This window comes from Anser brachyrhynchus (assembly GCF_964034855.1).
Source record: "Anser brachyrhynchus genome assembly, chromosome: 5".
NCBI classification, from domain to species: domain Eukaryota; kingdom Metazoa; phylum Chordata; class Aves; order Anseriformes; family Anatidae; genus Anser; species Anser brachyrhynchus.
The window spans coordinates 7196667-7223979 of record NC_137699.1 but is presented as its reverse complement, the minus strand read 5'-3'; the positions used below and the strand labels follow the sequence as shown (position 1 = coordinate 7223979).

The following is a 27313-nucleotide window of genomic DNA, read 5'->3' as shown; positions in this document are numbered from 1 at the left end:
GGCAGGGCGGAGCGGGGCGGGGGGGCCGGGACGCGGCGGCCTGGCCCGCGGCGGGGAGGGGGCCGCGGCGCTGCCCGCCCCGCATGAGGCGGGGGGGGGCCGCTCCCACCCGCCCCGCTCGCTCCCCGCCGCCGCCGCCCTGCGCGCAGGGCCCCAGCGGAGCCCCCTCCGCCGCCGCCGCGGCCCCGCGCCCTGCCCCGATGATGGACAGGAACTACCCGCCGACCCCCAGCTTCGCCGACCCCCTGGCCCCGGCCGCCGCGCAGCCCGCCGCCGCCTGGGCCTACGAGCGGGGCGCCGGCAGCCTCAAGCCCAGGTGAGGAGGGGCCGCCGGGGGGCTGCGGCAGGAAAGGCCGGGGTCTGGGACGGGGCCTGCCGGCCGCGAGCGGGGCGGGCGGCCGAGCCCGGGCGGGCGGCAGCCCCGGGCCTCCGCGGCGGGCGGGCGGGCGGCCGGGGCCGGCTCCCCGCGGGCTGCCCGCTGCCTGCCGGGCTGCCCGCTGCCTGCGCGGGGCGCGCCGCCGCCGCTCTCCGCCCCGGAGGCTCGCGTTGTGCCGCGGCGCGGGTTCAAGAGTTCAGGCGGCGCTGCCCGGCCGGGAGCCCAGCGCCAGGCGGCGGCGGCAGGCGGCGGGGGAGCGCCCCGCGTGCGTCCCGGCAAGGCGCTGCCCGCCGAACAATGCGCTGCCCCCGGGCTGGCTGCCCCGCGTCCCGCGGCGCGGCGTGCCCAGCCTGCCGGCGCTCGGTCGCAGCCCCCCGGGCCCGCCGGGAAGTTCCGGGAGGCGCAGAAATCCGCGGCGCGTCTCGGCGGCTTCGCGGCGCTGCCCGAGCGGCGGCCGCGCCGGGCACGAGGAGCGGCTGCCAGGGGTCGGGGGCGGCTCTGCTGTCGCCTGCCCCCTGGGTCGCTCGCGCGGCGAGCCGGCGGCGGTCCCGGGCTAGGCGTGCCCGGGGCTGACTCCGCACCGGGTCCTGCGAGCGGTCAGGCGTGCGCTTTGATCTGTCTGATGAGCTTAATAGATTATCGGGGCAGAGGGGCTGTTGCAATCGTCTCGTCTGACCTCCTCATAACGCAGGCCGTAGCAGGGGGTTTTATTTATTTATTTTTTTTCAGTCTGTGTTTGAAACTGGAGCTCGGCTTTTAGAAAGCGCACGCAGCCAAAACCTTCCAGTGGGGCGGAATTCGGCTCGGTTCTTGGTGAAGTGCACGAGGGGGCTGCTCCGTAGCTTATTTCTTAGTCCCGCTCTGATGATAGCTACTTTTAGCTTCTAGCCACCGAACCTTGTTAAGGGTCTTATCGAAACACGCGAATCCCATTATAAGTTGTGTTTTCCTAAGTGTCAGATCTTAGGAACTTTGATTAATTTGCTGTGCACTGTTCTCATTATTAAGAAAAATACATAATCTTCTGAAGTTTGTTACCAGGCTTTTTTTTTTTTTTACTTCAGTTTTCTCCTGGGTACCCTCCAATTTATTGTCATCCTTCTTGAATTGCAGACGGTGCATTTTAGAAACAATTAAGCCGATGTTAAGAAAGAAGATAATAGGCCCTCTGTGGAGCCCGAGGCTCCAGGTTCCCTGTTTGACAGAAGCGCAAGGAGGGTTGGTTTCTTGGCCGGAACCTTGCCCCATGAAGCCGCTTCATTCTCTTCAGAGTTGCCTGCATGGCAAAATAAGGTCTCCTGCTGTTCTTTTTCATCCTTCTTCCTAATCGTTGGACTACTTTTGGTCATGTTAATATGTTGGCTTCCTTGGAAGTCAGTGACACGTCCTTTTTGTATCACTCTTGCCAGTTTTCAGCATCTATGGAGGATCGTGTCAGCTGTTCCACGAAGAAGCTTTGTATTTTCCAGGTCAGTTAAGAATCTGTGGTGCACAGCAAGAGTGGATCCCTCCAGGGTCTTAGAAGAAAGACAAATGCTTGATGATTATTTTCTACATTCAAAAACAACCCAACACTGCTTTCAAAAATCTAACTGAAGTATTTTTAGTAGATGCTATATTAAAGCAAGATTAATTTTGTATTTGGGAAATTCCTTTATTGACATTGTATGGGGAGCAGTCCTAAGACAGGTACCTTGCAGAAGCTAATTGGATTGCTGCCTTTACAAGTCAGCCTGTTAACCAGAAAAATCACATTGGTATTACTGAACCTGTTCTTCGTATAACAACATTTTTGCTGTGGGTTAGAAAGCAGTGTCAAGATGATCTCGCTTTCATTTCCTAAAAGTTTCGTCTCGAGGCTGTGTAGATGCTGTTAAATGATACGTTTTAAAGGTGTTGACTGAAACGTTTTAATTTTTCTTTTGTAACTGTAGCTATGGCAGGAAAAAAAATCTATGGATCGTACGTAATACGTGCTTGAAGTTCTCCTGTACTGGGTTCTTATTTGGGCTTCACTTCATTTCAGTAAGAATTCAAATACTTTGTCTTCAGTAAGATTTAACAATTTGAACTGTGTTCAGTGCAGTGTTAAATACAGTCTGAGCGTGCCGAGGTGATTCTGGTTCTCTTGCTGCTGATCACATTTGTCTCAGTGTGGATGGAGGCAGCTGCTGGGGGATTGGGACGCAGGAGTTGTGCCTGACACTGCCAAGGCTTGTGCCAGCCTGGCAGCAAGTTGTGAGGGTGCAGATGTGCTGTGACTGAGCACCCTGATAGCACTTTCGGCTCGTGTTGTAGATCGCTTCCCAATTTTAAAAATGGTTTTCTTGATTGTGGCTGACAGGTAGTCATCTCAACAGCTGAAGCTGCATTAGCCTGATGTTAAGTTAAAAAAACATGTGTCATGTTCATCTGGTGCTTGCCTGCAAAGAAGTCAGCCTTCAGGTGATGCAGATAACAGCATTTCATTTCTCTTCTGATATTTATGCTGGTGTGGGCGATGTTGTGGCAGGCTGTGCTCCCTTTGTGTGCAGAGCCACGTTCAGAGTCTTAGCTCATCAAAATGATTTCTCCTCCCTGCAAGCGTTGCTTCTGTTGTCCTGCACTTAACTTCAGCCATCTGGTTTTTATCCTGCTCCTTATTTCTTGCAGGCACTGTTTTGTCTGTGCAATGGCACTGTTCCTATCAACTGAAAGGAAACGTGTGGTGGAGTATTATAAGGACACTGTTACCAGGCCTGCTGTGACATAACTTTTCCCATAGTAAATAGGAGAAGTTAACGAAACGGGGACGGGCGATGATGGAAATCAGTGGAACCGTCGCAGTAACTGCAGAGGGATCGCACCCCCTCAAAAGCGTGCTCGGGCAGCGCAGCCACGGCAGCCCTGCGGCAGGGGGGCTGAACGGGGTGCTTCTGTCCTCCGTGCTCCCTCCTCTTGGGAGCCTGTCAGCATCTCAGCAGAATTCCTGCCAAACGCGCGGACAGACTGCCGCGTTTCAACTCTGGCTTTTAGAAAACCTGACTTGGGTGCTGACACCATCTCTTCTGCGGCACAGCGTAAAGTCGAGTAGCGAATACTTGTCACGCTTACTTGTTACTTGCTTGAGAACGACGTGGTGTTCGGAAAACGTAGCGAGCGTGTAATAGTTGGAGAGACCGTCATAATTACTTGGAAAGAGAAATGCAGAAAGGCAATAACGATGATGAGGTTTCTGGTTGAGTACACGTTCGACTTGGCGGGGCTCCTTGGTTTTCATACAGAGAAGGATTTTTGCTGGTGGAGGGAGCTTGTCTTGTTTGGTTGTTACCTCAGCTCTGGGGCCTAAGTCTCGTGTTGTGTGTGACGGAATGACAGTCACACTTACTTTGAACTGTATGGCAACTGACGTGGTTTCTGATGTTTCTTGTAGCCTGGCAGTCTTTGTCCATCTCTGTCCTATGTCCTAAAAAACATATGTTTTTTTATAGCGTCTAATTTGAGATGGTTCTTAACCAAATGTCAGTAAATGTGGCCTATATTTACAGCAGCTAATCTAATACAACAAATAAGTTACAGTGGTAGTTCATAGGGAAAGTTATGTAACTGCGAGACTTAATCTTTTATAATACTTAGTTATTACGATTTTTAACTTCCATTTTTGCATAGCTGTCCAGCTAATGCTAGTTGTAACAGCGGTATGGTAATTGCGATTTAGGTAGGGCTCAATTTTAAATTATAATAGATTTCTGCATAGCTATAGAAACGGTAAAAAACGCAGATAATATAGAAGAGCATAGAACTTTAATCAAATGAAATCTTCTGAGAGGTAAAAACCATGTTTGTTGTTCAACACATTTCCTACAGAAAGTTCCCTATGGCGTAGTGTTTCAGATGCTGAACGCTAAAGCTCATAAACAATACATTTAAAACATTTGCTATTAAAAGAAAAAGGCACAGAAGGTTTAAATAAACTTTCTAAACATAAAAAGCTACGTCACTTTTAAATACTACCAAGCTTTCTGTCATGGTTCAATGTTTAAAACACTAGTGTAAAATAAAACACAAGCAGTCCATGGTGTGGCACAGGTATTTTACAGGGACTCGCTAACGTTTGTCTGTCTTTTTTTTTTTCTTTTCTTGTTTTAACTTGTACCCAGTACACCCTGAAATGACAGCTGGGATGGGGTTGAAGACTGAATGATCAGGGAGGCTGAATACGTCCTTGCTGTATGCCCCTCAGCTTCCCACAGGCGCAGAAGTACGGTCACCTCTTAAAATCTTTGCTGAAGTTTCAGAACAAACCAAATAGGCATGTCTGAAATTATGTGCCGAAGATTGTAACAACAACTTCATGGAAAGCATTTTAACTATTTGTGTGGTGAGAAATGGTGACAGGGCAGTGCGCGGAAGGAGCGAGTTAATGCCTCGTGTGAAGGGCACGGGTGCGTGAGGTGGGTGAGCTCCCTGCTGCTGGCGGGGCGCCTCTCCTCTTCCTCCTCCCGTGCGTTGGTGCTTGGGCAGCTACGCGGGGAGCAGGTCTGATCCGTCCATCCGTGAGACGACCACCCCGAGTGAGAGGGTGCACGGCTTCCTCTTGAGCTGGAGAGCTGTGGTGGCCTACCTGTGCCGACAGACAGACGGGCATCCAGCGGCCGCGCTGGCAGAGGAACGGGGAGCTGAGCCGTGAGCAGCACGGCCTCCTAGGCCTCTGCCCCGCCGAGGTGCTGGGCTCAGTCTCTGCATCTCGCCGTCTGCGGTGTGCCTCCCGCCTGGACCCCGCTGCCAGGGTCCCCAGGAGGAGTGCTTAGTAAGTAACCACGTCGTTGAGCACTGGGCCTGTCTCGAGATCACCAGCAGTGATATTTCGGATGTGAGCCCTTTCCCATGCAGCCGAGAGCTTCGCCGCTGGTTACTCAATACGTTGTTCTGAAAGAAAGAGGTTTTGTATTCTTTCACCTTTGCAAAAAATTCTTTCGGTCCCGTATGTGTATCTTATCTTTCATCCTGTTACTTTAAGTGTAAGAGTTTACTTTATATCACCAGAGAACCACTTTTTCCCATTGTTGCTTCTGTACTTCTGCCCACCTTTTTTTTTTTTTTTTGGAGATGCTGTTGATTCTGGCATGATGGTGCCATAGGAAGGAGGTGGTTTTTAGAAAAACCTTTGTTCCTGTTAGGAAAAAATCACCTATGACTAGGTTATATTCACTATAAACAGTATTAGAGGTCTTACGGATTGGGTGTATTTTCCTTGGATTTTTTAATTTGCTGTATTTTGTCAAAGCATTCACAACTTTGCATATCACAAAGTCATTTTGGATTACCTATTCCATATGCTTAAAAATAAAATAAATATAGTTACAAGGCAGCACATCAACACTCTCACTTCAAACAAACCTTCCCGAGTAGTCTTTTAAGTGTGACAAAAATAACTTTGAGCAGCGTACAGCGTTTGGCCTTTCCAGCAAGGCAGGTCTTGCTGTGCCGTGCAAGTGACAGAGGACGGAGAATTCGTGGCATGCTTAAGCAAAAAAGAAATAACGCGCTCAGAGAAGGCGCAGCTCTAAGCTAGTAAGTACTAGATTTACGTATCCTACCAGACAGATGTCACAGGTTTTGGTTTTACTTCTGCTAGTCTTTCTGCCACCTCTTCTTTCATTACTTTCTTGTTTTCTTCCTCTGAATGGGCTGTTACGGGTGAGTGGATGCTCTCACAGTTAGCGTCCTCAAAACCTCTCTGGCCACAGGTTAAAGTGAACAGGGGCAAGGAGCTTTTATTCATGAACACATGCATGCTTGTATTTTCTTATTCCAAAACAGTTCAGCAAGAACCTCTATATGTTTAGACAAGCTTTTATTTGCCCACATTGCTTTTCTTGTTTTTCATCTTCCCTATACATGCCTACCTCTGATGCTTGCTTAGGACTTGTGTAGGGTAACCAATTACACTGAGCAGGGAGAAGGCACCCTTAGGCACCCTTATCTGAGAGTAAGAGTATTTACATAGGAGGATACTAAGGAATATTTATTCTGTAATAACTCTGTATGAATTACACAGGGCTGTCGTATGTCTAGATTTCACTGGAGATAGCCTTCTTTCACCTAGCAGCGTTGTGTGAGAAGGGTTTGAGGGCTTTGGCCCTTCGTCTAGCGTTTCCAGATGTCTGGCAATTTGTTTGAAAGCTTTTCAGCATTCAGACCCTGCCAGACAAACGACCACTGCGCATGTGCAGTGTGCGTGCAATCGGGCTGATGTTTCGTGGAGATACTGAATGTACCAGCGTGTGCTGCACGTTGCATGTTGCACTTCTTTCTGACCAGGAAATCCCTTTCAGAAATATGGCAACTTAGTGTTTCACACCACATCCTGTTTACTTTCTCTCTTCTTCGTGTCAAAAATTCCAGTGCTAGGCAGTGAATAATCCTCCAATTCCTATGTTCCTCCCATTTCATTATTCTCTACAGAGTCTGCCAAGGATAGCGTTTCTGCTAGGTTCTTCTTGATTGTGAAAGTTTGCTATACAAAGGGTGATCCCAGAGAACTAATGTGCTAAGCAGCCGAGCAGCAAGCACTTGTTAAATATTTTCAGTTGTTGCTGGAACTGGTGACCTGGGGGTTACCGATCCTCAGACCTGCTGGGATTTCCTTCTGATCTTTTCCCCTCCAGAAAACTCCCTTTTGTTATTCTCTTTTAAAGAGAATAAAGTTTTTTTCACCAATTAAAGGATTTTTCTAACTTGTGTGTACCATCTTGATCTGTATTAATACTTGTTTTGTTTAGACATCTGCCTGAAAGTTAGGAAGTCTAAAATAAAATGAATACTTGGGGCATGTTTTGGGAATTTTATACAGTTATGTTTTTCCCTTCTCAAAGTAAATACCATGCAGCTCTTACTATTTTTCTACAATTTGGAACAGGGTGGGTCTTTCTAATTGAAGCATTCACATGCAACTGGGTTTATATGGTATTTTCAGCTGAACTGAAACTCTGCTGACAATGTGTTAGCTGTAGTCCTCTTCAGAAGGTTAAAAATGTAAATTTCAATCTGTTTTAGGATGAAGAGACCACTCATGGAGAGGTGTAAGAGCTAAGTTCAAGGACCATGCTAACCATTCTTGTAAAAGTAGGGAGCAGCACCCTCTGATCCTTCCTTTAATGTAAAGGACTCATGCAGCTGTGTTTTATGATGTTAATCTTCTCTGAGTACGCCTCCTAAATTGGGATAGAAGGGGTGTTAGTCATAGAGATGCCTCTTTATTGAATCTAAAGGAGGTCATACGAGCTGCTTAACCCTTGTAGTGTGTTGTGGGAAGGGGAAACCAATGTAGCAAACGTCTAGGCCTGCTGGAAGACTTGGAGACTATTTAGTTGCCTTGAATCGCGGGCTGTACAGATGAACAAGGATATTACGGCTTCCGTTCCTAGATGTAGGCGGTGAGTCAATGCCGTGATTCTGTGCAAGTTCTTCCGTGGCTCTGATCTGCCAAGCCTGATCTTCTCGAAGGTTTAGAACTCTTGGAAATTCTCGCTTAGTGAAACCTTGAGAAATTTATTTCAGTACCAGCTGTTTGAAACTCTATTTCTGGTTGTGAGGGTTGACCTCTTTTGTAAATCTGAGTGGGTTAGAGCTTGTGCCTTAGTTTTGTTAATCTAAAGTAGAAGACATTTCATGGTTTACGTGACTGTCAGGTGCTTGGAGGTGTGGTGATGATGCCATGTTGCCTAAGGTGGCTCTGTCGGTTGATGGGACGTATGTATTTGCATCTCTTTTGTGATTAACATCTCAACTTCAGCTTTATCTTTTCCATATAATTGGAAAATTAAAGGTTTATTTGGAAATGGATATCAGACATTCTTATAGTACCTCAAAGGTAATACTCAAGTTCACCACAAATTACGGCGCTGTAATAGCGGTGGGAGGAGAAGGGTTGTGAAGCTTCTCAGTAGCTGAAATGAATTGAATGCTTAATAAGGCACTGATGCGGCTAAAGCCACATCTTCAGATAAAGCTATACTGATTTTTTTTATTCTGAAATATAATTTCGTTATTAAAATTAATGAAATATTTTTGTGTGTATCTCAGCCAACTGTGTTAATGCTGTGGTGATCTTGAGAATAGTTTCAAGTATCCCAAAGTAAGCTGCTGACAGCAGAATAGTATCGCGTGTTGGAGGAAGTGCTAAGATCTCCGTGACTGTCTGTTGCAAAAATCTTCAAAACTGTGAGTAAAGCTCTGTGGGAGAGAAGTAGCGCTAATTAACAAAATCACAGCTATTATCTCCACACTGGGTAAAGAGAAAGTGTTCATAGGGAAAAGGTAAGAGAAAAGGCTAAACGAATGTAGTGCCAAAATAATTAAAAGGTGAGGAAAGATGGTTGCACCTCTTTACGTGCTATAAGCTGCATGGACCAGGGTTGGTACTCCTGTTTCTGCAGGGATCAGTGAACTAGAAGGCATTGGGGAGATATGTGACCCTCAGAGCATTCCCACTCCTCTGGGTGGCAGCAGCCTCGGGGTGCTGTGGTGTGGGGCACACAGGGGAGCGCCTGAAAGCCCCGGGTGCTGCCCCAGCTCCTGGCTCCCTAATAGCCTGCTGCTAGCTTTGGAGCACTGAACAGCCTCATGAATTGGAAGTAGCATTCGTATCTAGAATTTTAATTCTGAACTTGAAATATCTTCTCCCCTCGGATTATTTTTGCCTTTCGTAGGATGTCTGTTTTTTGTAAACCCTGGTATTTCTTTTGGAAAGTTGCTTTGGTTACTTTACAGAGCCAAGAGAAGTGGTGGTGATATTTGCCAATACTGATTTAATTAAAAATAAAAAAAAAAGGGAGGGGAGGAAGAGAGGAGAAAAAAGGTGACATACTAAATGTACCACATTTCAGATGTAGATCATGTCAACAGAAACACAGTTTAGATTGTATACCTTAAAAAAGAACATACGGCAGTGTGTCAAATCCTTTCATATACCTAAAGTTAAAGTTTAGAAATAGCTTGTTTCTATAGGAATAAGAACATTAATTTTCACGTTCATAGTTTAAAGACATAGTTTAACTGATTTTATGAAAACGGTATTATAATTGTCTTTGTTATTAAGAGCTCCGTGGGTTACTTAATCAGGCAAGCCAGCACTTGCACTCAAGTATTGAAGTACCAGTAAGAATATTTTGGCTTTCCTGAAGCACTTTTGGGTTTTTTCTATTTAAAAGGCTCAAGCATAAAGAGTTCAGGCACATGGGAATAAAATGGAGCCAGGTCTGTTTTGCCATGAAATCTTTTTCCTCTCGTAGCATACGACATGTATTCAGGTGAAGGATCGCATGAACAGCACGAACTTCTGCTCATTCAGGCATGTAATTTTCTGCCTCGAAATGTAATTCTTGGACGCCTGTATCTCGACCCCTGGGAAGAGAGGAAGTAAGGAGTGTTTCCTCCCCCAAGTTCCTCAAGGCAGTCTTCAGTCCGAGTCCAGGCGGTCTTAGCATTGCGCATGGGGGCTCTGCACGCGACGTGGGAAGGGAATACTGCATTGGGAGCTCGTCTTTAATGAAAGACTGAAGGGGGATTGCCTTCGATATGTTAAGGCTTTAGATATTCTTTGTTGCCTGCATAGACTGGAATGATGTTAAAGGTTGTGAATGTAACATAACATGCAGTTGAGGTGGTGGATAAAATACTACTACTCTCTATTTTACTGAAATACCATACTATTGGAGTCTAAATCTGTTTTTTCTATCGTTCTGAAAGTCTCCTGTCTTGAAGGATAACATAGAGCATTAATAATACCTTTAAATGTTGACAACTATTCATTTTTTTTGTGATAGTTCAAAAACAAACTAGGCAAATGCTGAAGATCTATGCTCTTACGTGCAGTAACATCCCAAAGGAACGTCCTACGTACCTTTTAAGATGTATTAACTTTAGGGGTACTTTTTTCTGATTTCTCAATGGTGGACTTAATTTTTCAAGTATCAGATATTTTTTTTCTTTTGCCTCGTGGATACCATAACTGTTCTAGACTGCGTAGTATTCTTTCTCTTCGTGCAGATGTTGGTTGAACCTTCAAATATTAAGGATCATCTCTTCTTGTATCATCTAATGAGGGGGTCAAGGGAGTAGGTTGCTCTCCATTTTTTTTCTTGAAACTGCCAACATTTGGAAGCTTTGAATCAACTTTGTTCTTGCAGTATTGGTGTGTTTTCTGTTGTTGAGTTTGTTTTTTCTTCAAAGTATGTCTGAGGTTGGGAAATAGAGGTGAAAAATTGCGTATTGTATACTCGTCTAAATAATTTTGCACTGAAATGAGTAGGAAGAAGTATCTGGGCCAAACAGGAGTTGGTTTTCCTTACATTGGAATTAATTCCTGAAACACTTTGTTCTCTATACAGGTTTGCTTTAAAAGTTTCAGAAGCATGTTGGCCTATCAGCTGGACAGGACTGATGAAATGTTCTGAAGAGTATTAAAGTCTTAACTGCTGTCTTTCTAGGCGAATCCCAATTCTTCATGGTTTTGCTTTCTTGGAGTCATTGCTTTTTAATAAAAGCTCAACCCCATTTTTTGATTAGGTGTATCTAGATAGCATTGCCTTACAGACGGCAGCAAACGCCTGTGACCTCGGCTGCTGTTGGAGCAGACTGCTGAAGTGCAGGGCAGCTGGAGGCCGTGCCTGCTTTCATTGACCCTCCATTTTATCTGTAATAAATTCAAGTAACGTTCCCAAGTGATACTGCTTCTTTCTGCCTCCATGGGATGCTGTGAATAAAGGCAAATTAACAAAGATAAATATTTAAACATAGTATTAAACGTTGTATGCAACAATACAAGTCTAATATTTACATAAACAGTTCTAAACATGAACCTGCCAGCTGATAATGCAAGCTGAAATTTTGATTTTAAACATGTAAAATACAGATACTGGACAAAAAGAGATGTAAATTGTAAGCTGCCTATCAATTATATATCTCTTATGCTTTTAATATTTTTAATATTTAGAAATGAGTTGTTCAGTTTAGTGGTATTTGGAACTTCTTAACAGCTTTGCTCTGAACTGGAGCTTGCTGTTGGGTAGCTAGAGAGCCACCTGAAGGGAGAGGCCTTTGGATAGATGGCTAAATTCACATGGTTTTTGTTTTTGTTTGTTTTAATATAGTTTAATTGAAATTTATTCCAAATAATTGGAGTACTATTTCCCCTATTTCACATACATATCAAGTCAGATAAAATGTAAAGTATGAGTTTTAAGGTGTTTCCTCGTCAATGTGACGATATCAGTGCATTTTTTCTCTCTGCTTTGGTGATTTAATTTCAAGCGGATTGTATGCCTACTCATCTTCCCGCAAGAGTTAAGATGCTTCTTGTTCCCAGGTAGTAGGCTGCCCCAAAATGAAATCGGATCGTTTCCCTCCCTCACCTCAGGTCTGGCCCCTTGCACGGTGCGTGCGGAGTTGTTGCTTTTTGTCTTGGTCAGTTGGATGGGTTTGGGTTTCAGCCCCGCAAGCCAGCGAGTTGTGCTGCGTTTTGGAAACTGCTTGTCTTCTGGGTGACCGGTTTCGCTTTCAGTGCAGCCTTCGCAGCTGGAGTACTTTGAAAATGCCCTGCGATTTAAAGGTTTGGATTTGGGGAGCAATTTTCCTTTATACCAGGCAGAAGTTACAACTGCTTAAGAACCAAGTATTGCACGCAGAAATATATTTTGCTTCTAAAACGTCCCGGTCTGTTTGTCATATAAGCATCATTTGTTTCCCTAGACCTGAAATAATTGCGCAGTCACTAACCTTAAATAAATAAACAATGCAAACCTCTAATGAACATTGATCTGGAAAATAAAGTAGGTAGATGAAATAACCTTCTTCTACGTAGTGATGCTTTTTCTGTCGAATATTGAGTAAATTAAGATACTAGTTTCCAGTGTTTTTATTTCTGCATTTTATTCCGTATGAGTGCTTAGGGTAGAGCAAGGCTATTTGAATAAAACAAGAGAAATAAAAAAGGCTAATCTTTATCTCTAGTGCTTATTGCAACTAAATTCTGTTTCCTTGTAAAAGCGGTGTTTTCGTTGGAGTTTGAAATTAGGAAATGCATCTGGCAGTAGCGTAAAGCATAAAGCAAAGAATTGTGTTGGCAGGTGAGGAGGGTGGCTCATGCAATGTAACTCCATAACCTTTTGCAGTTGGTGACCTAAATTTGTATGAAGCTATTAAGGTGAAGAGTGCTGTGGTAATAAATTATCTTAACAGCAATATGAAGTGATATGTGACCAGCTGGTTCAGGAAAGATTTAATACTGGGCAATTATAAGGAGCTGTAAGTCGAGGTTGAGGTGTTCTAGTAACAAGTGCAAAAGGTAAACATTTTCTTTGGGGAATTTTACTGGAGAGCTAATATCTTCTATTTAATTGATGTAGCTGAAGAAAAACAGTAGTATTTGGGTCAGTTTTGTTCCCATTGACAAGAATGTTTTGATTGCATCATTACAGTAATGATGAGTAATTATGGCTCTTGGTAGGACATCTCTGACAGGGCACTTAGGTATTATGTTAAAATTGAATGGACCTCTTAAATGAAAAAGACCTTCAGAGGGAACCATTTCCCAAATTTGCATTACTTTCAAGCAGTAATCACCCTGTTGCGCTGTTAACTGTGCCACTGGAAGTGCGAAATCACTTTGATAGATCAGTGATAAAGGAGGAAATGTTTTGGGGCCACTAAATAGCAGCTGATGATAACCTTCCAACCAGCACCAACCAGTGTGAACGTGGTTTCTTCGCTAAGTAACCTGGCAAGGAGGAACTCCCGTGGTATTCTAACAAACTTTGAAACCAGGGTGTGAAAGACTTGATGGCCATCATGGTATTTGCCATGCTTAATGTACTTCTGATATGCAAATAATGAGTCAGATAAGTTCATCTGTTTAAACAGTTTAATTTTATAAAAAGAAACCCTGAGGCTGTAATCTTTCAGATTGTTCTGCTTATGTTTAGGATAAGCTTATGTAAACCAGAGGCATATATGCAGGTTTTTTGAGATAAGAATCTACGTTCCAGCAACAAGTAATTATACAATAAACAATTAACCGTTCTAATAAATACAATGTTTTTATTGAAAGGCAGATTCATTTTTGAGGTTGTGGTTGCATTAACTGTGACCTGGGAGTTTGTTTAAAAAAAAATAAAAGGTAAACCATATGCTTTGATTATTCTCATGATAAAAATAAAGTTTATTCAAGAAGCTTTTTTAGAATTTTGAGATTCTAGTAATTAACAAGGTTTTTGGGATACTGGTCTCCAGATTATTTTGTCTTCCGGTGTTCTCTTTGCTGCTAAATCTTTGTCTACCTTTTTCAGAAGTTGCTTTTATCGTTTAGAGTGTTCTGGCTCATATCTACAAGCGTGTTTGTTAAGCTCTCTTTTAATCTTTGAGTGTACTGTATGTTTCCTTTACAAAAAAGGAGTTTCTTGCAAGGGGGCGGGGGTGGATATATGAATCGGTCTTCACCAAACAACCAGAATAAGTGCCAATTTTAGATTAAAGAAAATATTCATTTTTAAAATTCACAATTTTTCAGTTGGTTAATGTGAGGGAAGATTAATCTGTTTTTTGCCCGTGAACAACTTCTCTTACAATGTAAGAGGAGAAATGGTGCAATATTTCTCGACATAATCTTTTGTGGATCTCACCCCCTTTAGAAGGATGTTTGGTGCAAAGGGTAGACCCACCAGCCCAGAACACCACTGCAACGGAAGCCTTCCTCTCTCCTCCTGAAAATGCCTGAAATGGGAGAAGGAAGATGTGCTGCTATATAAGTGATATACATAGTATAATTTGCCTTGTAAACACGTACAAGGGCAAAAACAGCACCACATACTTTTATGTGTGTAGGTGCTTTGAGAAAACTTGAAAATAAATGAAGGAAAACCACTTACAGATGGAAAGATTTCACAAGATCAGAATTTGTGTCAGTGGAGATAATTCTTGCTAACAGTGCATGCATTACCATGATTCAGTTTAGAACTGTATTTTCTTGTGTAGCACATTTTTATTAAAAATCTGCAGAAAGCATCATATGTCCTAAGTTTCATTTTTTTTTTCTAGCTATGCCTGTCTTTTTTTTTAACTTAAAACTTGTCATGCATAGAATCAAGCCTATATAAATGCAGAATGTTTTATGCATAGAACTATTGTTTTGGTTTTGTCTGGAAATGTTGAGAAGTTTTAAGCCTATAGACCAAAAAGTGACCCATAATATCACCCAGTTATGCCTACCAGTTGTTCTTAATAACAATTCAGTCGGTACAGATTTCAGTCAGTATTTAACAGAAATCAGTTGCTGATTTATTGTGTTGAACTGCACAAGGCTTATCCTCAACAAGGTAAGAGCATGAGTGCGCTCACCCTGAGTTGAGGCTTGGCGATGCTCTCAGATGTATTTGTGACTGTGAAAGGCAGTGCGTGCAACAGGTAAAATGCAGCAGCTGAGGCTTTTTGTTTGCTTTTAAGGAATTTTTAATTCTTCAGGTTTGCGCCTTAGCCTGGCGTACTGAGTGTAGGAGCGCTTCTATCCTATAAGCTGATGAAATGGGAAATATGTCTGCTGTTAGTGCACCTCCGGCATGGGGTTAATCTGGAAGTCTGAAATGTAATGTCCCTTATAGACACACATCTGCTGGTACAGTGTCTGGCGGTCACGGCACCCTGACAGGCTTACCAGATCTCCTGTGCGTACTCTTGTCATCCTAATGAGAATGAAGTGAATCTGGTGGTGGTGCCAACTTTTATTTTATGTGGTGACTTCCATGAAAGTTTCCCATGATGTCATGGTTCCTGGCATCGAATGTTCCAGTTTTCCCTTATGCAGTGACTGCCCCCTCATCCCAGGGGATGTAAAGGGTAAGTGGAGTCGCTCACAGCAGTCAGCAGGGAGAGCTGTGGGTTTAGTTGCTTGGGTTTTTTGACGTCTGTTTACAATTGAATTTTCAATTTGAAGCAGTCTCATGCGTGCACTGGAGTGTCAGCTACCTGTATATTTAATGTCCAAAAGACAAGAAGAGAAGCCAACAGAATAGTGACTCAGTTGTGCTGGTTTACATTTTCTCCTTTTGGTAGGTGCTGTACAAAGCTGAGTCTGTGGAAGCTTGGAAACTTTAGGGTTTTGGTTTGCTTTCCGCTCCTTTTTCTGCCTTTTAAGTTGGAAATTAGCACTTTTGGCCATTTTCTAATGTTGTTGCTTGATGTTTAGACTGCATTTCTTTATTTTCTGTGTTACTGCTTTTGCATGGGCTCAGACACTGCATCTTCAGTTTGCTCCCAGATAAGCCTGATCAAAACACCACGTTAATTTAGATGACTCATCTCAAAACTTTAAATAAAAACAGTAGATCATTAACTTATTTTAATGCTAGGAGGTCTCAAGACTGAGATTTGTCACTTGCTTGTGCTCTTGTCAGTTTTGGTAGAATCATACTGAAATTAACAAAATCTTAAAAAAACAAAACAAAACAAAAAATTGCTCCGGCAACTTCAGTCATTTCAGCCTTTGTATTAAATGTGATCCTGTAAGATTAAATGAAATCAAAAATTGCAGTGTTAAAATGGGCATGTATTTGTAGTCATCAGCCTTGTGTATTTTTACATGGGTAAATCATCACAGGAAGTGTCCATCCAGTGGTTGAGAGCTGAACCAGGAAAACCTCACTTTGTCTGAACTAGTCCTTTGTAGGCTTTTCCATGATTGACAACACCCCCCGCCCCCAACACACACACTTTGGCTTATCAGGTTCTGTGGTGCTTTTTTTAACTGCTTAACATTCATAGTAGTGTTCTAGCACAACCACATATGTCAGATTTTGGGCTTGCATTTTATTTCTGCAACTTTCTGGCTAGTTGTTGGGATTTCATAGTTGTCTCTACAGCTGCAAGTTTTTGATCATAATGTTTAATTTCTTCCTTAGCTTAAGCTATGGAGGAGGACATCCATCACATTCAGAAACAGATCTTCTTCACAGACAGACATACACAGCTTCTCATCAGCTTCCTGGATACTCTACTACACACCATCCTACTGGTAACTGTCTATATTATGAGATTTCAGCTCGAATAGCTTAAAAAAAAAAAAGCTGTTACATAACTTAGTTTCAAGATAATGAATTTTCTAATCAGAGGGTGTTTGTTATGCAGATGGTGGAAAGTGGTATGAGGAAAGCTGACGTTGTAGTAGAAAGCTAACAATCAGTTGCTAGTTTAAAAAAAAGGTCATAAGTGGAAAGGAAAATATAAGAGGCAGTTATGCTCTATAACTTACTGTTACTTCTTCAACTCCTGCATTTTTGTTCTTTAAAATACAGCTTTTTGGATTATGGCCTATGCACAAGGGCAAAATATTGTATGCCTCAAAGCTAGCTACAGAAATCATGCCAACTCTTTCAGACTAAAGCAAATAGAAAAAAATAATGCAAGTTGGAACATAGTGTTGCTAGTACTTGTGTGCAAATTAAGATTTAGTGCTGGGGGGGAAAAGCTAAAATTTACTCTAAATATAGTAGCAGGTCCTATAAGCTATCTTAGATCTGTATCAGTCTGTGATCCTCGTGACATCCTGTCTCCATGTAAGCAGAAGACAGAGAATGACCTCTTCCTCCTCACTTTGAAATCCAGTTTCCAAGGGAAAGATATTTGGGGTCATAAGCTGTCAGGTATTTGCCTCTCTTGGCCAAGTCCTTGATCAGCATGACAGAGGGTTGGAATTGCGGGGAACGTTTCAAGGTGCAGACCCTGCAGCGTTGATGTAATTTTTAGCTACTCAAAGCTCTGCAACCTGTGCAGTGCTTCCCATCCAGCCACTGAAGGAAGGGTACGGACAACAGTTGTTGAAACAAGGAATGCAACCCAAACCCTGTTTCTTGTGCCAGTCCCACAGAGAAGTCCAAACTGCTACAAGTGTTCAAAGGAGAAAAAGATTGATGCAAGGAAGTTGAACTGTTTTCAGAGACAATTCTGAATGTTTAAGTAGTTCATGTGGAATGATGAATCTTCAGATGAAGGGAGAATTAGTATTAATTGACCTGAACATTGTTTCAGAGCATCACACTTGACAGACTTTTAAAAATACATTTTAAAATGTATCTTCGAGTTCCATTTTAAAGATGCAACTCTGTGAAACAGTTAAAATGGTAAAGAATTAATGTACTTTAATAATGTTGCTGATGTTTCAGAGGTTGTTTTTAGTGGATTATGAATGTACATCCTTGTTATTTGAGCTTTTTGTGAGAAGTTTATCTGAATTGTCTAATTGTTTTGTTTAATTCCCTTCACCCCCATCTAGGTCTGTCAGGAATATTTGATACCAGTATGCACACCTCTGGAAGTAACACTAAGGAAACTTCAGTTATGAATTTTCTCTCTGCGATCGAGTCTCGTACCGCTCAGGCAGTCTCTTCAGGATCTACCCTTTTGCCACAATTCAGGGCTCCTTCCTGGCAGACAGGTGAAAAGTTTCTCATGCAATAAAATTCTCTGATGACTGTAATTGAATGTTTGGGAGTATTTGAAACAAAAATATCCTACCGGAAAAGGCTGTGTCTTCTGCTTCTTTCCCATCTTGTTATTTAAAATCTCAAAATCAATGAAATTATATTAATCTCTAAGCAGAAGTTCTAATTGTCTAAAAAGGGTTTAGGTGTACAGGATATAATTTTATCTAACTAGTCAAATTTATTCTCCATCCTTCTGTTTGGAATTAGTCTCACTGACAGCATAAGCATATTCATGTAGAGTACCTGTACACCCCAGCAGATGCTTCGTTCTCAAACTCTATTCCCTGTCGTAGTTCTTCTGTGATAGTACTACTAAAAGTCTATGGATACCTTTAGTCCCTTTGTACACAAGTAATAAGCAAGGTGTTTTCAAAAAGAGGGTCTGAAGTGCATAGTGCATTGAAATCAGTGGTTTAATTCACAAATAAACAAACATGCCATCTTCTATGGCAGACTGACTGCCTTCTGTAAACTTCCCCCATCTGTTAAGCCTTCTGTGCAGAGCAGGAAATTTTGCATATTTTGAGCTTTCTGTAGACAGCCACACCAAGATAAGTGTTGCTACTGCATCTGTGGTAGCTTCAAGTTGTGCTTAATCTTATGCAGTGATTGTGCGGCTGTGCAGTGAATCAGATCTATTCACTGATCTGACAGAAAGCGCTCTTCTTTTTTCTTGTAGTGGGTTATTTTTCCACTGTATCAGCAAGCTGGTTTGCCTCTCTGTGCAGCTGTATGAGGGCTAGTTCTGATTTAGGGGAGGAGGTGTACAGCAGGAAGAGGGAAGTATTGGACAGTCCTTTTATTGATGACTTGCTCTTGGTGTGTTAAGTGCAGTGTGCAGCTGTGTTCCTTGAAGAACTACACAAAAAGTTGAGAAGACAGCATGTGGCTTTTTGTTCACCATGGATAAGAGCAGATATGTTGGAGAATAGGTGAAGACGCTACTAGTCTGTCAAAAATCTTAATAACCAGTGGTGTTTAAGAGTTGTGATGAGCCATCCTCACATCAGATTGTCAGCTGGGAAGAAACCTTTTTTTCTCTTCGTCCTAGCATTTTCTCCATTGCAGCCTGCCTATCGCAGTGAATTGTGAAGAATGGGGAGACATGCTGTGGGTCGGGTTTGATGTTGATACCAGTGATTGAGACTTCTCAGTACTCATTACTAAGAACTCATCAGTAAGCCCATTTTCAATATTATCAGTTCTCTCAGCTTTCTATTATCCTTTCATGCTTTTACTGTTTTTTGTTGTTTTTTTGTTTGTTTGGTTTTGTATTCTGTAGTCCTCTCAAGTATCTTTTGAAAACTTCTCTTCTATGGATTTTTTTGATGAGGGAAAACAAATACTCTTTGGTCTTGAAAGTGTCATTCTTGAGATGGATTATAGACTTCGGGTTTTTCTCCAAACCCTGCAACAGCTGTTTTTTTTTTTTTTGTTTGTTTGTTTTGGGGGAGTGGGGGGGAGGAGGGGGTGAGGAACAGCATGTTTATTGTGTTGTCCTACCAAGTCTTCCTTGGATATATGCGATGTGTTATCTGTCTTCTGTTTTCACAGGGAAGCAGGGGAGGCTGTTGCACATACACCTTCCCCATGCTTTTGTCTGTTGCTCTACAAAACTCAAATGTAAAACCCAGCAGTTCTACCACACTAGTGTGACTTGTCTGGTATTGAGAAATTAACTGCGTAGTAGGAAGGGCTTAGATGAGAACTGAACATCCACAGCTAAAATAGGAATAAATTGTTCCCCTTCTTTTCTCTCTGAATGCCCCTACCTTTGTGTTAGTGTTAGCTATCAGTAAAAAAAGAACCCAATTGTATGTGATGTTGCGGTTTTTTAGAATAGGAAAAGAGGAATTAAAACACTGCTTATGCTTTCTTACTCAGAAAGGCCTTATTGTTGACTTGTGAAAAATACTGTGGCATTCCTTCAGTATCATATCTCTTCGTATCAGTATATGTCTTGAACTGAAAGGGAGAAACAAAGACTTTCTTTCGCAGTTTCATCTGACACTTCCAAAGTCATTTTGTGATTAACTTGCAGAAGGACTTTATGTATTTTAAAGTGAAAATTAAACATATTACTGAGATATGTCTCAAAACAAGCCTTATTTACTGAAAGTTTATACCAGTGATTTTATTTTTTTCTGCTTTGCATATCCTTGTAATTTTTTTTAGTGGAAACTGATTCCTTTTCATTTTCCTTTACAAGAAATTCAAGCCTCTCTGAGAATAAATTTGTCTTCATTTACTTTCGTAGACTTTAGAAATAGTACGTAAACTTTACCAGTTCCTGAAAGCTGCAGGGTGAAAACCACTGAAAAATATGGATCGCTGCTGTGAGCCTCAAAGCTTGCAAAGGAGTTTCACAAACTTATTTCAGTTGCAGTAGTATATTCTGTTAATAAATTCTGTTTAAGCAAGAATGTGATAGCAATGTCTGGGTGCAAATAAGATTATATGTTTGAGTTGGATAGTTGTTGTATTGTGTAGATGGTTGCTGTCTGAGGGTATTTTCAACTACGGTGTTTCACTTAAGAAAACATGCAAATCGTATCTTTTCTTAGCACCCTCGGTTGCTGAGAAAACTGGCGGAAGAACTGGCCAAGCTGCTTTCCATCATTTATCGGCAGTCCTGCCTATCGGGGGAGGTCCCAGTCGACTGGCGGCTAGCAAATGTGATGCCCATCTACAAGAAGGGCTGGAAGGTAGACATGGGAAACTATAGGCCTGTCAGTTTGACCTCAGTGCCAGGGAAGCTCATGGAGCAGATTATCTTGAGTGTCATCACGCGGCACTTGCAGGGCAAGCAGGCGATCAGGCCCAGTCAGCATGGGTTTATGAAAGGCAGGTCCTGCTTGACGAACCTGATCTCCTTCTATGACCAAGTGACGCACTTGGTGGATGAGGGTAAGGCTGCGGATGTGGTCTACCTTGACTTCAGTAAGGCTTTTGACACCGTTTCCCATAGCGTTCTCCTCAAGAAACTGGATGCTCTTGGCTTGGACTGGTGTACGCTTCATTGGGTTAGAAACTGGCTGGATGGCCGGGCCCAGAGAGTCGTGGTGAATGGAGTCAAATCCAGCTGGAGGCCGGTCACTAGTGGAGTCCTCCAGGGCTCAGTACTGGGGCCAGTCCTCTTTAATATCTTTATCGATGATCTGGATGAGGGGATCGAGTGCAGCCTCAGTAAGTTTGCAGATGACACCAAGTTAGGTGCGTGTGTCGATCTGCTTGAGGGAAGGAAGGCTCTGCAGGAGGATCTGGATAGGCTGGACCGTTGGGCTGAGGCCAACCGTATGAGGTTCAACAAGGCCAAGTGCGGGGTCCTGCAGCTGGGGCATAACAACCCTAAGTAGAGCTACAGGCTGGGAGATGAGTGGTTGGAAAGCTGCCTGGCCGAGAAGGACCTGGGAGTACTGGTTGATAGTCGGCTGAATATGAGCCAGCAGTGTGCTCAGGTGGCCAAGAAGGCCAACAGCATCCTGGCTTGCATAAGAAGCAGTGTGGCCAGCAGGGCTAGGGAAGTGATTGTCCCCCTGTACTCAGCTCTGGTGAGGCCGCACCTCGAGTACTGTGTTCAGTTTTGGGCCCCTCGCTATAAGAAGGACATGGAGGTGCTCGAGAGAGTCCAGAGAAGGGCAACGAAGCTGGTGAGGGGTCTGGAGAACAAGGCTTATGAGGAGCGGCTGAGGGAGCTGAGGTTGCTCAGTCTGAAGAAGAGGAGACCCGGGTGACCTTATCGCTCTCTACAGGTACCTTAAAGGAGGCTGTAGAGAGGTGGGGGTTGGTCTGTTCTCCCACGTGCCTGGTGACAGGACGAGGGGGAATGGGCTAAAGTTGTGCCAGGAGAGGTTTAGGTTGGATATTAGGAAGAACTTCTTTACTGAAGGGGTTGTTAGGCATTGGAATGGGCTGCCCAGGGAAGTGGCTGAGTCACCATCCCTGGAAGTCTTTAAAACATGTTTAGATTTAGAGCTTAGTGATATGGTTTAGTGGAGGACTTGTTAGTGTAAGGTAAGAGGTTGGACTCTCTGGTCTTGGAGGTCTCTTCCAACCTAGATGCTTCTGTATATTTATTTTTTTGTATTGAAAGTTAAAGCCTTCCTTTGAGAATTAAATTCAGCTATTTCATTGTATGCTCTGAAATGCTGTTTCATAAAAAGTGAGTTATAGAAGTATTGGTGAGGGTAAATGCAGGAGATGAAATTGCTCTTTTAATTATTACAATTTTTATTTCGTAATTTTGCCTTTTTACAGTATACTTAAAGAGTCCAAAGCTTTTGATCAGTTGTCCTCTGCTAGGAATTCTTTTTAAATTCAAATAAAAACTAATACAGAGCCTTTGGTTTCGAAGTAGAATTAGTCTTGTATGACTTTTTAATCCAAAATTTGCATCATAAGGGTGAGAGTTATTTTCCCTCAGCAACTTGCTGTAGGTGTAGAACTTGGAATTCTTGCAGAGTTGCACTTCCAGCTTGAAAATTATTGGCAATGAGCGCCTCCCTTTGCTGACGAGTGTGTTGATTCTACAGAAGGTTATACTGATAGATGCTGGAAGAGCTTAATACGAAATAAGTTACAGAAATGTAGTGTTGCAACTTGTAAAGCTCCCGTATGTTCTTTTTCCCTTCATGTTTTGTTTTTTTTTTTTCTTCCAGGTATGCATTCCTCAACAGCCACAGAACTATTCGTTACTGGAGCATTGCCAACCTCTGGAACGTTTCCACCAACATCTGCTTTATCAGCATATCAGCATCCCAACACTTTCAGCAGTAGAAACTTTGCTACTACCCCTTCTCTTACTCTTCAAGATACTACTTTCAGTGCTACATCAAATGGCCTCTTAACTACTCATGATCCTTTATTACAGATTAAAACGTCACAAGGCACTGTTCCGACTGCTTTGACATTTGAGCGCCTCGGCAGTTCTGTTTTGAGTACCAGTATACCCCCTCAGTCGTCAACATATCGTTCCGCTCAAGAATCTGCACCCCATCTTTTGCAACCTCAGTTTAGTTTGTTGCCTTCAACCATTGGAGGAACTCAGCAGGTTTCTCAGGCGTATAGCACATCCGTCTTTACTGGTTCCACTGCTTCTATTGATAGAGCACTTCAGCGAGAATGTAGTGTTATTAAACACCATCAGCGGCCTTCAAGTACTCAGTCTGTTCAGGCTCAACTGACTGTTTCACAGCATTCCTTACACAGCTATTTAACGAGTACAAGTGGAGTTAATTTTCAGGATACATCTAGGCACTCAGCATTATCCTGCAGTCCAGTTGGAGATGTTACTCAGGTGAGCAATGGAGGACCACAGCAGAAGACTTCTCAAGTCACAGTGGAACTTGCTCAGTCTTACACATCTGCAATTCCATCACTTGGTTTTCCACCTGCTTCCACAGCAAAAGTGAAAAACTGTTCCACGAAGCAGCCTCCAAGGTCAACGAAGACCCCCAAACCTCAAAGTGTAGCTCCCACTGTGCAGACACAAAGCTATGCCAAAACTGCACAAAACCAGAGTTCTGTCATTACAGGCCAAGCACAGATCTATTCTACAGCACAGCTCCCAAGTCTCTTGTCAGTCAGCCAGTCCCAAAATTACGTTTCTTCCCAGTCTCAGAATGTGTCACCCGTCAGTCACTCACAGGATTTCTCATCTAGCAAGATCGAGAAGCTGCCCTCCTTGTACAAAACGTTGACTTTTTCTGGGCAATCGCAAACTATTACTTCTGATAGTCAAACTCTAAGTTACTCCTCAGACGAACAAGTACTGACTTCAGTTCCAAATGAGAACTACTCTGGGCAAACAAGGGAACTTTCTTCAGTCAGCCAATCTCAGAGCTACTCTTCTAGTCACTCTCAGGGTTTATCTCCAGTTAGCCAATCCCAAGTTAGCTTTTCATCTCAATCACAAGTTTTATCAGCTGTTAGTCCTTCAGAAAGCTATTCTTCAGGGCAGTCTTTAACGTTAACATCGCCTTCTCTTCCTTTTTCTGCGTCTCCTCGGATACAGACTCTTCCGGGCTCAAGTCCTAATCAGAGTTATATTTCTTTACATTCTTCTCAGAACTCTCAGTCACAAGAATCCTCCCCGCCACAGTCTCAGAAGTTTTTGCCATCTGTGCAGTCTCCTCCTTTTGCATCCCCAGCTCATTCACAGACGCTGCAGAACAACAGGCCTTCCTCAGAAACAAAATCGTACGTAAAAAGGAAATCTGACTCTAACTTGTATGCTTCATCAAAACAAGAGGAAGAATTGTCAATGCAGGATATGCAGGCATTGCAACAGCAGGCTTCTCTTGAATCTTCCACCCAAAGGCTAACTGATGATGAAATCAATGCTCAGGACGGATCCTATAGGGTCTCAAAAGCAGATGACAGATACTCTCAAAGTGTAATCAGAAGTAACTCTCGTCTTGAAGATCGAGTTGTTGGACTTACCCTTCAAGGAGCAAAAAAAGATGAAAGAATGGTTAATACTGTGGAACAGCTTTCCCAGCATATTGGCCATATCACAAGCCTAAGCCATGACATTAAAAAAACGGCAAATTTAATGCAAACGACACAAGTAAATATGAGTCCTAAAGAACTAAACCAGCAACATTCTCTTATGCATAAGGTACATGAAAATAAAGGTCAAGAACAGCAAGGCCAAGTCATTAGCACACCACCGCAGGTTCAACCTCATGCTTTAAGGCATGGTCATCAGCTGTGTTTGCCCAGTGCACAGGTACTTCTGGAGTCGACCTGTGACTTACAGATTCTGCATCAGTCAATACTGCAGTCAGGTTTAGGACAAGCAAAGGCGTCACCACAAGTGCAAAGAATACAGAGTCCTCAACAGGTGACACATCCATTCCTTCAGATGGATGGCCATATTATTCAAAGTAATGGAGGTCATTCTCAGCAGCAGCTTCATACTCAGAACTCAGAAGTAATGAAAATGGACATTTCTGAGCCCTCAAAACCACTACAGCAACATTTGACAACAAAAGATCATTTTACTCAGACAAATCAACATGATTCAAAAAATCAGTTTGTTTCTCTTAGTTCAATATGTTTCCCAGAATCTATGCTTCTCAGTGATGAGAGGAATATATTATCCAATGTAGATGATATCTTAGCAGCAACCGCGGCAGCCTGTGGAGTGACACCATCTGACTTTGCCAAATCAGCATCTAATGAAGAAGAAATCCAGTCTGTTGAAAATAGTGAGGAGTCTAAAACACAGTTCCGATCAATGGATGTAAGACACGTGTCTTCTGCTTTCAGTGCCTCTCCAGTTGGAAAGCCAGCAAGCATAAATAATATTTCTCTGAATGGAGGCCAAATCACTATAAATCTTACACCGGTGTCAGCAATACAGACAAAACCTGTGAACCTTGATCAACAACACATTGAAACTTCTGATCAAAATGTACCGACAAGAATGACCTCTCCCGCTCTTGGTCCTGGTCAAGAGGATCAAGAACAAGGTGCTGTTCCAGTTAAGAAACAGTCTAGCATTAGCCACGAGTCTGAAGAAGATAATGATGTTTCCGCTGATGGTACACTAAATGTAAGAGAGGCAGATTTTGTTTCTAGTGGTAAGAGTCTAAGTGAAGAGAGTGCTGCTTCAGAGAATGATTTTAATATAGGTGGTGGTGATGATGGTACAGTAGCAGGTAACCAGTCAAAGGTTAATTCATTGCAGCCACTGCCTGTGCCCCCAAGTGGAGATGGAGCTATTAGTAGAACTGAAGAAGAATGCCAAGATTTAACTCTCGGGAACCTTCAGAAGAAGAAAAGCAAAGGAAAAAGCCAAAACAAAAATGCTGCAGAAGATGACAGTGCAATTCAGAAACAGATCAAAAGAAGTGGACACTGTAAACGTCAAAATTCAAGAGGAAGTGACTCATGTTTGATGTACTCTTCTCCTGTTTCTGAAAGTTGTTACGATACTTACCAACATCAGGAAAGAATGAGGCAAAAAATTAAAGAAGTTGAAGAAAAGCAGCCTGAAGTCAAAACAGGATTTATCGCATCTTTTTTAGACTTTCTAAAATCTGGGCCTAGGCAACAGTTTTCAGCTCCAGCTGTACGAATGCCAAACAGGACTAGGCGACCAGTTACCCAAATAGTTCGCGGCCCTTGCCTACAGTCCTCCACAAAGCCTCAGCCAGCAGCAGCACCTGTAGCTGCTGAGGTCAGTGCAGAAAGTCCAACCAAAAAAGTTGATGAAGAACTTAAGAAAAATTTAGAAACATTGCCTTCATTTTCTTCTGATGAAGATGATTCTGTGGGGGGGAACCACGATCTTCAGAAGAGCATCTCTACTGCATTGTCAGCCCTCGATGATACTTCTGACAGAAAGAACAAATCAGGTAAAACAGTGTGAGTGCATACACTGGAGAGTTCTGTAGCTGATGGGGCAAAACGGAAATATTTTAGCTTTCGTTAATTCAGGTAAAAGTTTTGATTTGCTTTGTTTTTAGTCCAGCCATAATTAAGAGTTCTGTTCAAAAGTTGTGCTGAGTATGAGCTAAACTAGTGTTGTCTACAATTGGAAAATGCGTACATAAACTTTTCCATGCTGCTTGGGCAGGACTCTTCTAATGCTGAAAAATGACTTTAGCCCAGGCTTGGAATGATGTCTGTTCTCTTCTCTGGCTTAGAATGCTGAGTATTGTTGTCATCCCTAAACCTCAGCAAACCACCATGTCCAGTGGTTTTAAATCAATTTTCAAAGAATTCTGGCAAGAGAACATGTTACTAATTGCCATCAGCAAATGCTAAGTTCCTCCTGGGTTAAGTGTGTACTTTCTGTGATGCTAGAGCTGCACAGAATGTTTATGAAAGCAATTGTGAAAGCAATTGTTATGCTTGTAAACTAAGCGCTAGTTTAGCTAGCCGTGTCCAAGAGGGGAACCACTTGACTTTGATTTCAGCAATATTTGTGAGGAGCATTGTGCCCTCATGTTGAGATATTGCTAACGAAAAAACAAAAGCTGGGAGGGGTTGTTCTGGGCAGGAGGACGGGCAGCAACCACTGATGACAGTGCTAGCTAGTTTTCCATGTATTTGGCTTTTCATTTTCACTTGTATTACATCTGTGCTGTATGACACGTTCTCAGTGTTTATAGCTTTTAACTAATCTTGCTTTGTTTTTTGAAGTATTTGGCGTATAGCATATTTTTGCCTAGATAGATCTTTTCAGCGACATCAGTTTTGTTTGGTGGGCAATTAAAAACAACCTAGTTGATCGCATAACTGTACTAATACATCCAAGAGAGAGCCTTTCAATTTAATGAGTTTTAAACAAGAAAGCAACATTTTTTCCCCCCTAGAAAGCCGAAACGTGGACAGTGCTATGGTTTGAGCCTCTCTTTCTAAATATGTTAACTTTAATAAGCCATGTTCTGTGTACAGCTTCCTAAGGAAATAT

General features: G+C 42.7%; 1 protein-coding gene across 3 annotated transcripts in view; it reads left to right on the top strand.

Annotated features, from left to right (window-relative positions):
* Positions 1-57: 57 nt before the first annotated feature.
* QSER1 (glutamine and serine rich 1) overlaps positions 58-27313 on the top strand; it is a 48485-nt gene continuing 21229 nt past the window's right edge. The window contains exons 1-4 of one of the 3 annotated variants that reach the window (XM_080594730.1): positions 58-316; positions 16309-16421; positions 17679-17840; positions 22548-26252. In XM_080594730.1, coding sequence (XP_080450856.1) covers positions 84-316; positions 16309-16421; positions 17679-17840; positions 22548-26252 — 4213 coding nt within the window. In that variant the 5' untranslated portion in view covers positions 58-83. Of the gene's footprint in view, positions 317-16308; positions 16422-17678; positions 17841-18963; positions 19067-22547; positions 26253-27313 lie in introns of those variants that run through there. The other 2 variants (XM_080594731.1, XM_080594732.1) reach the window with 2 other exon arrangements.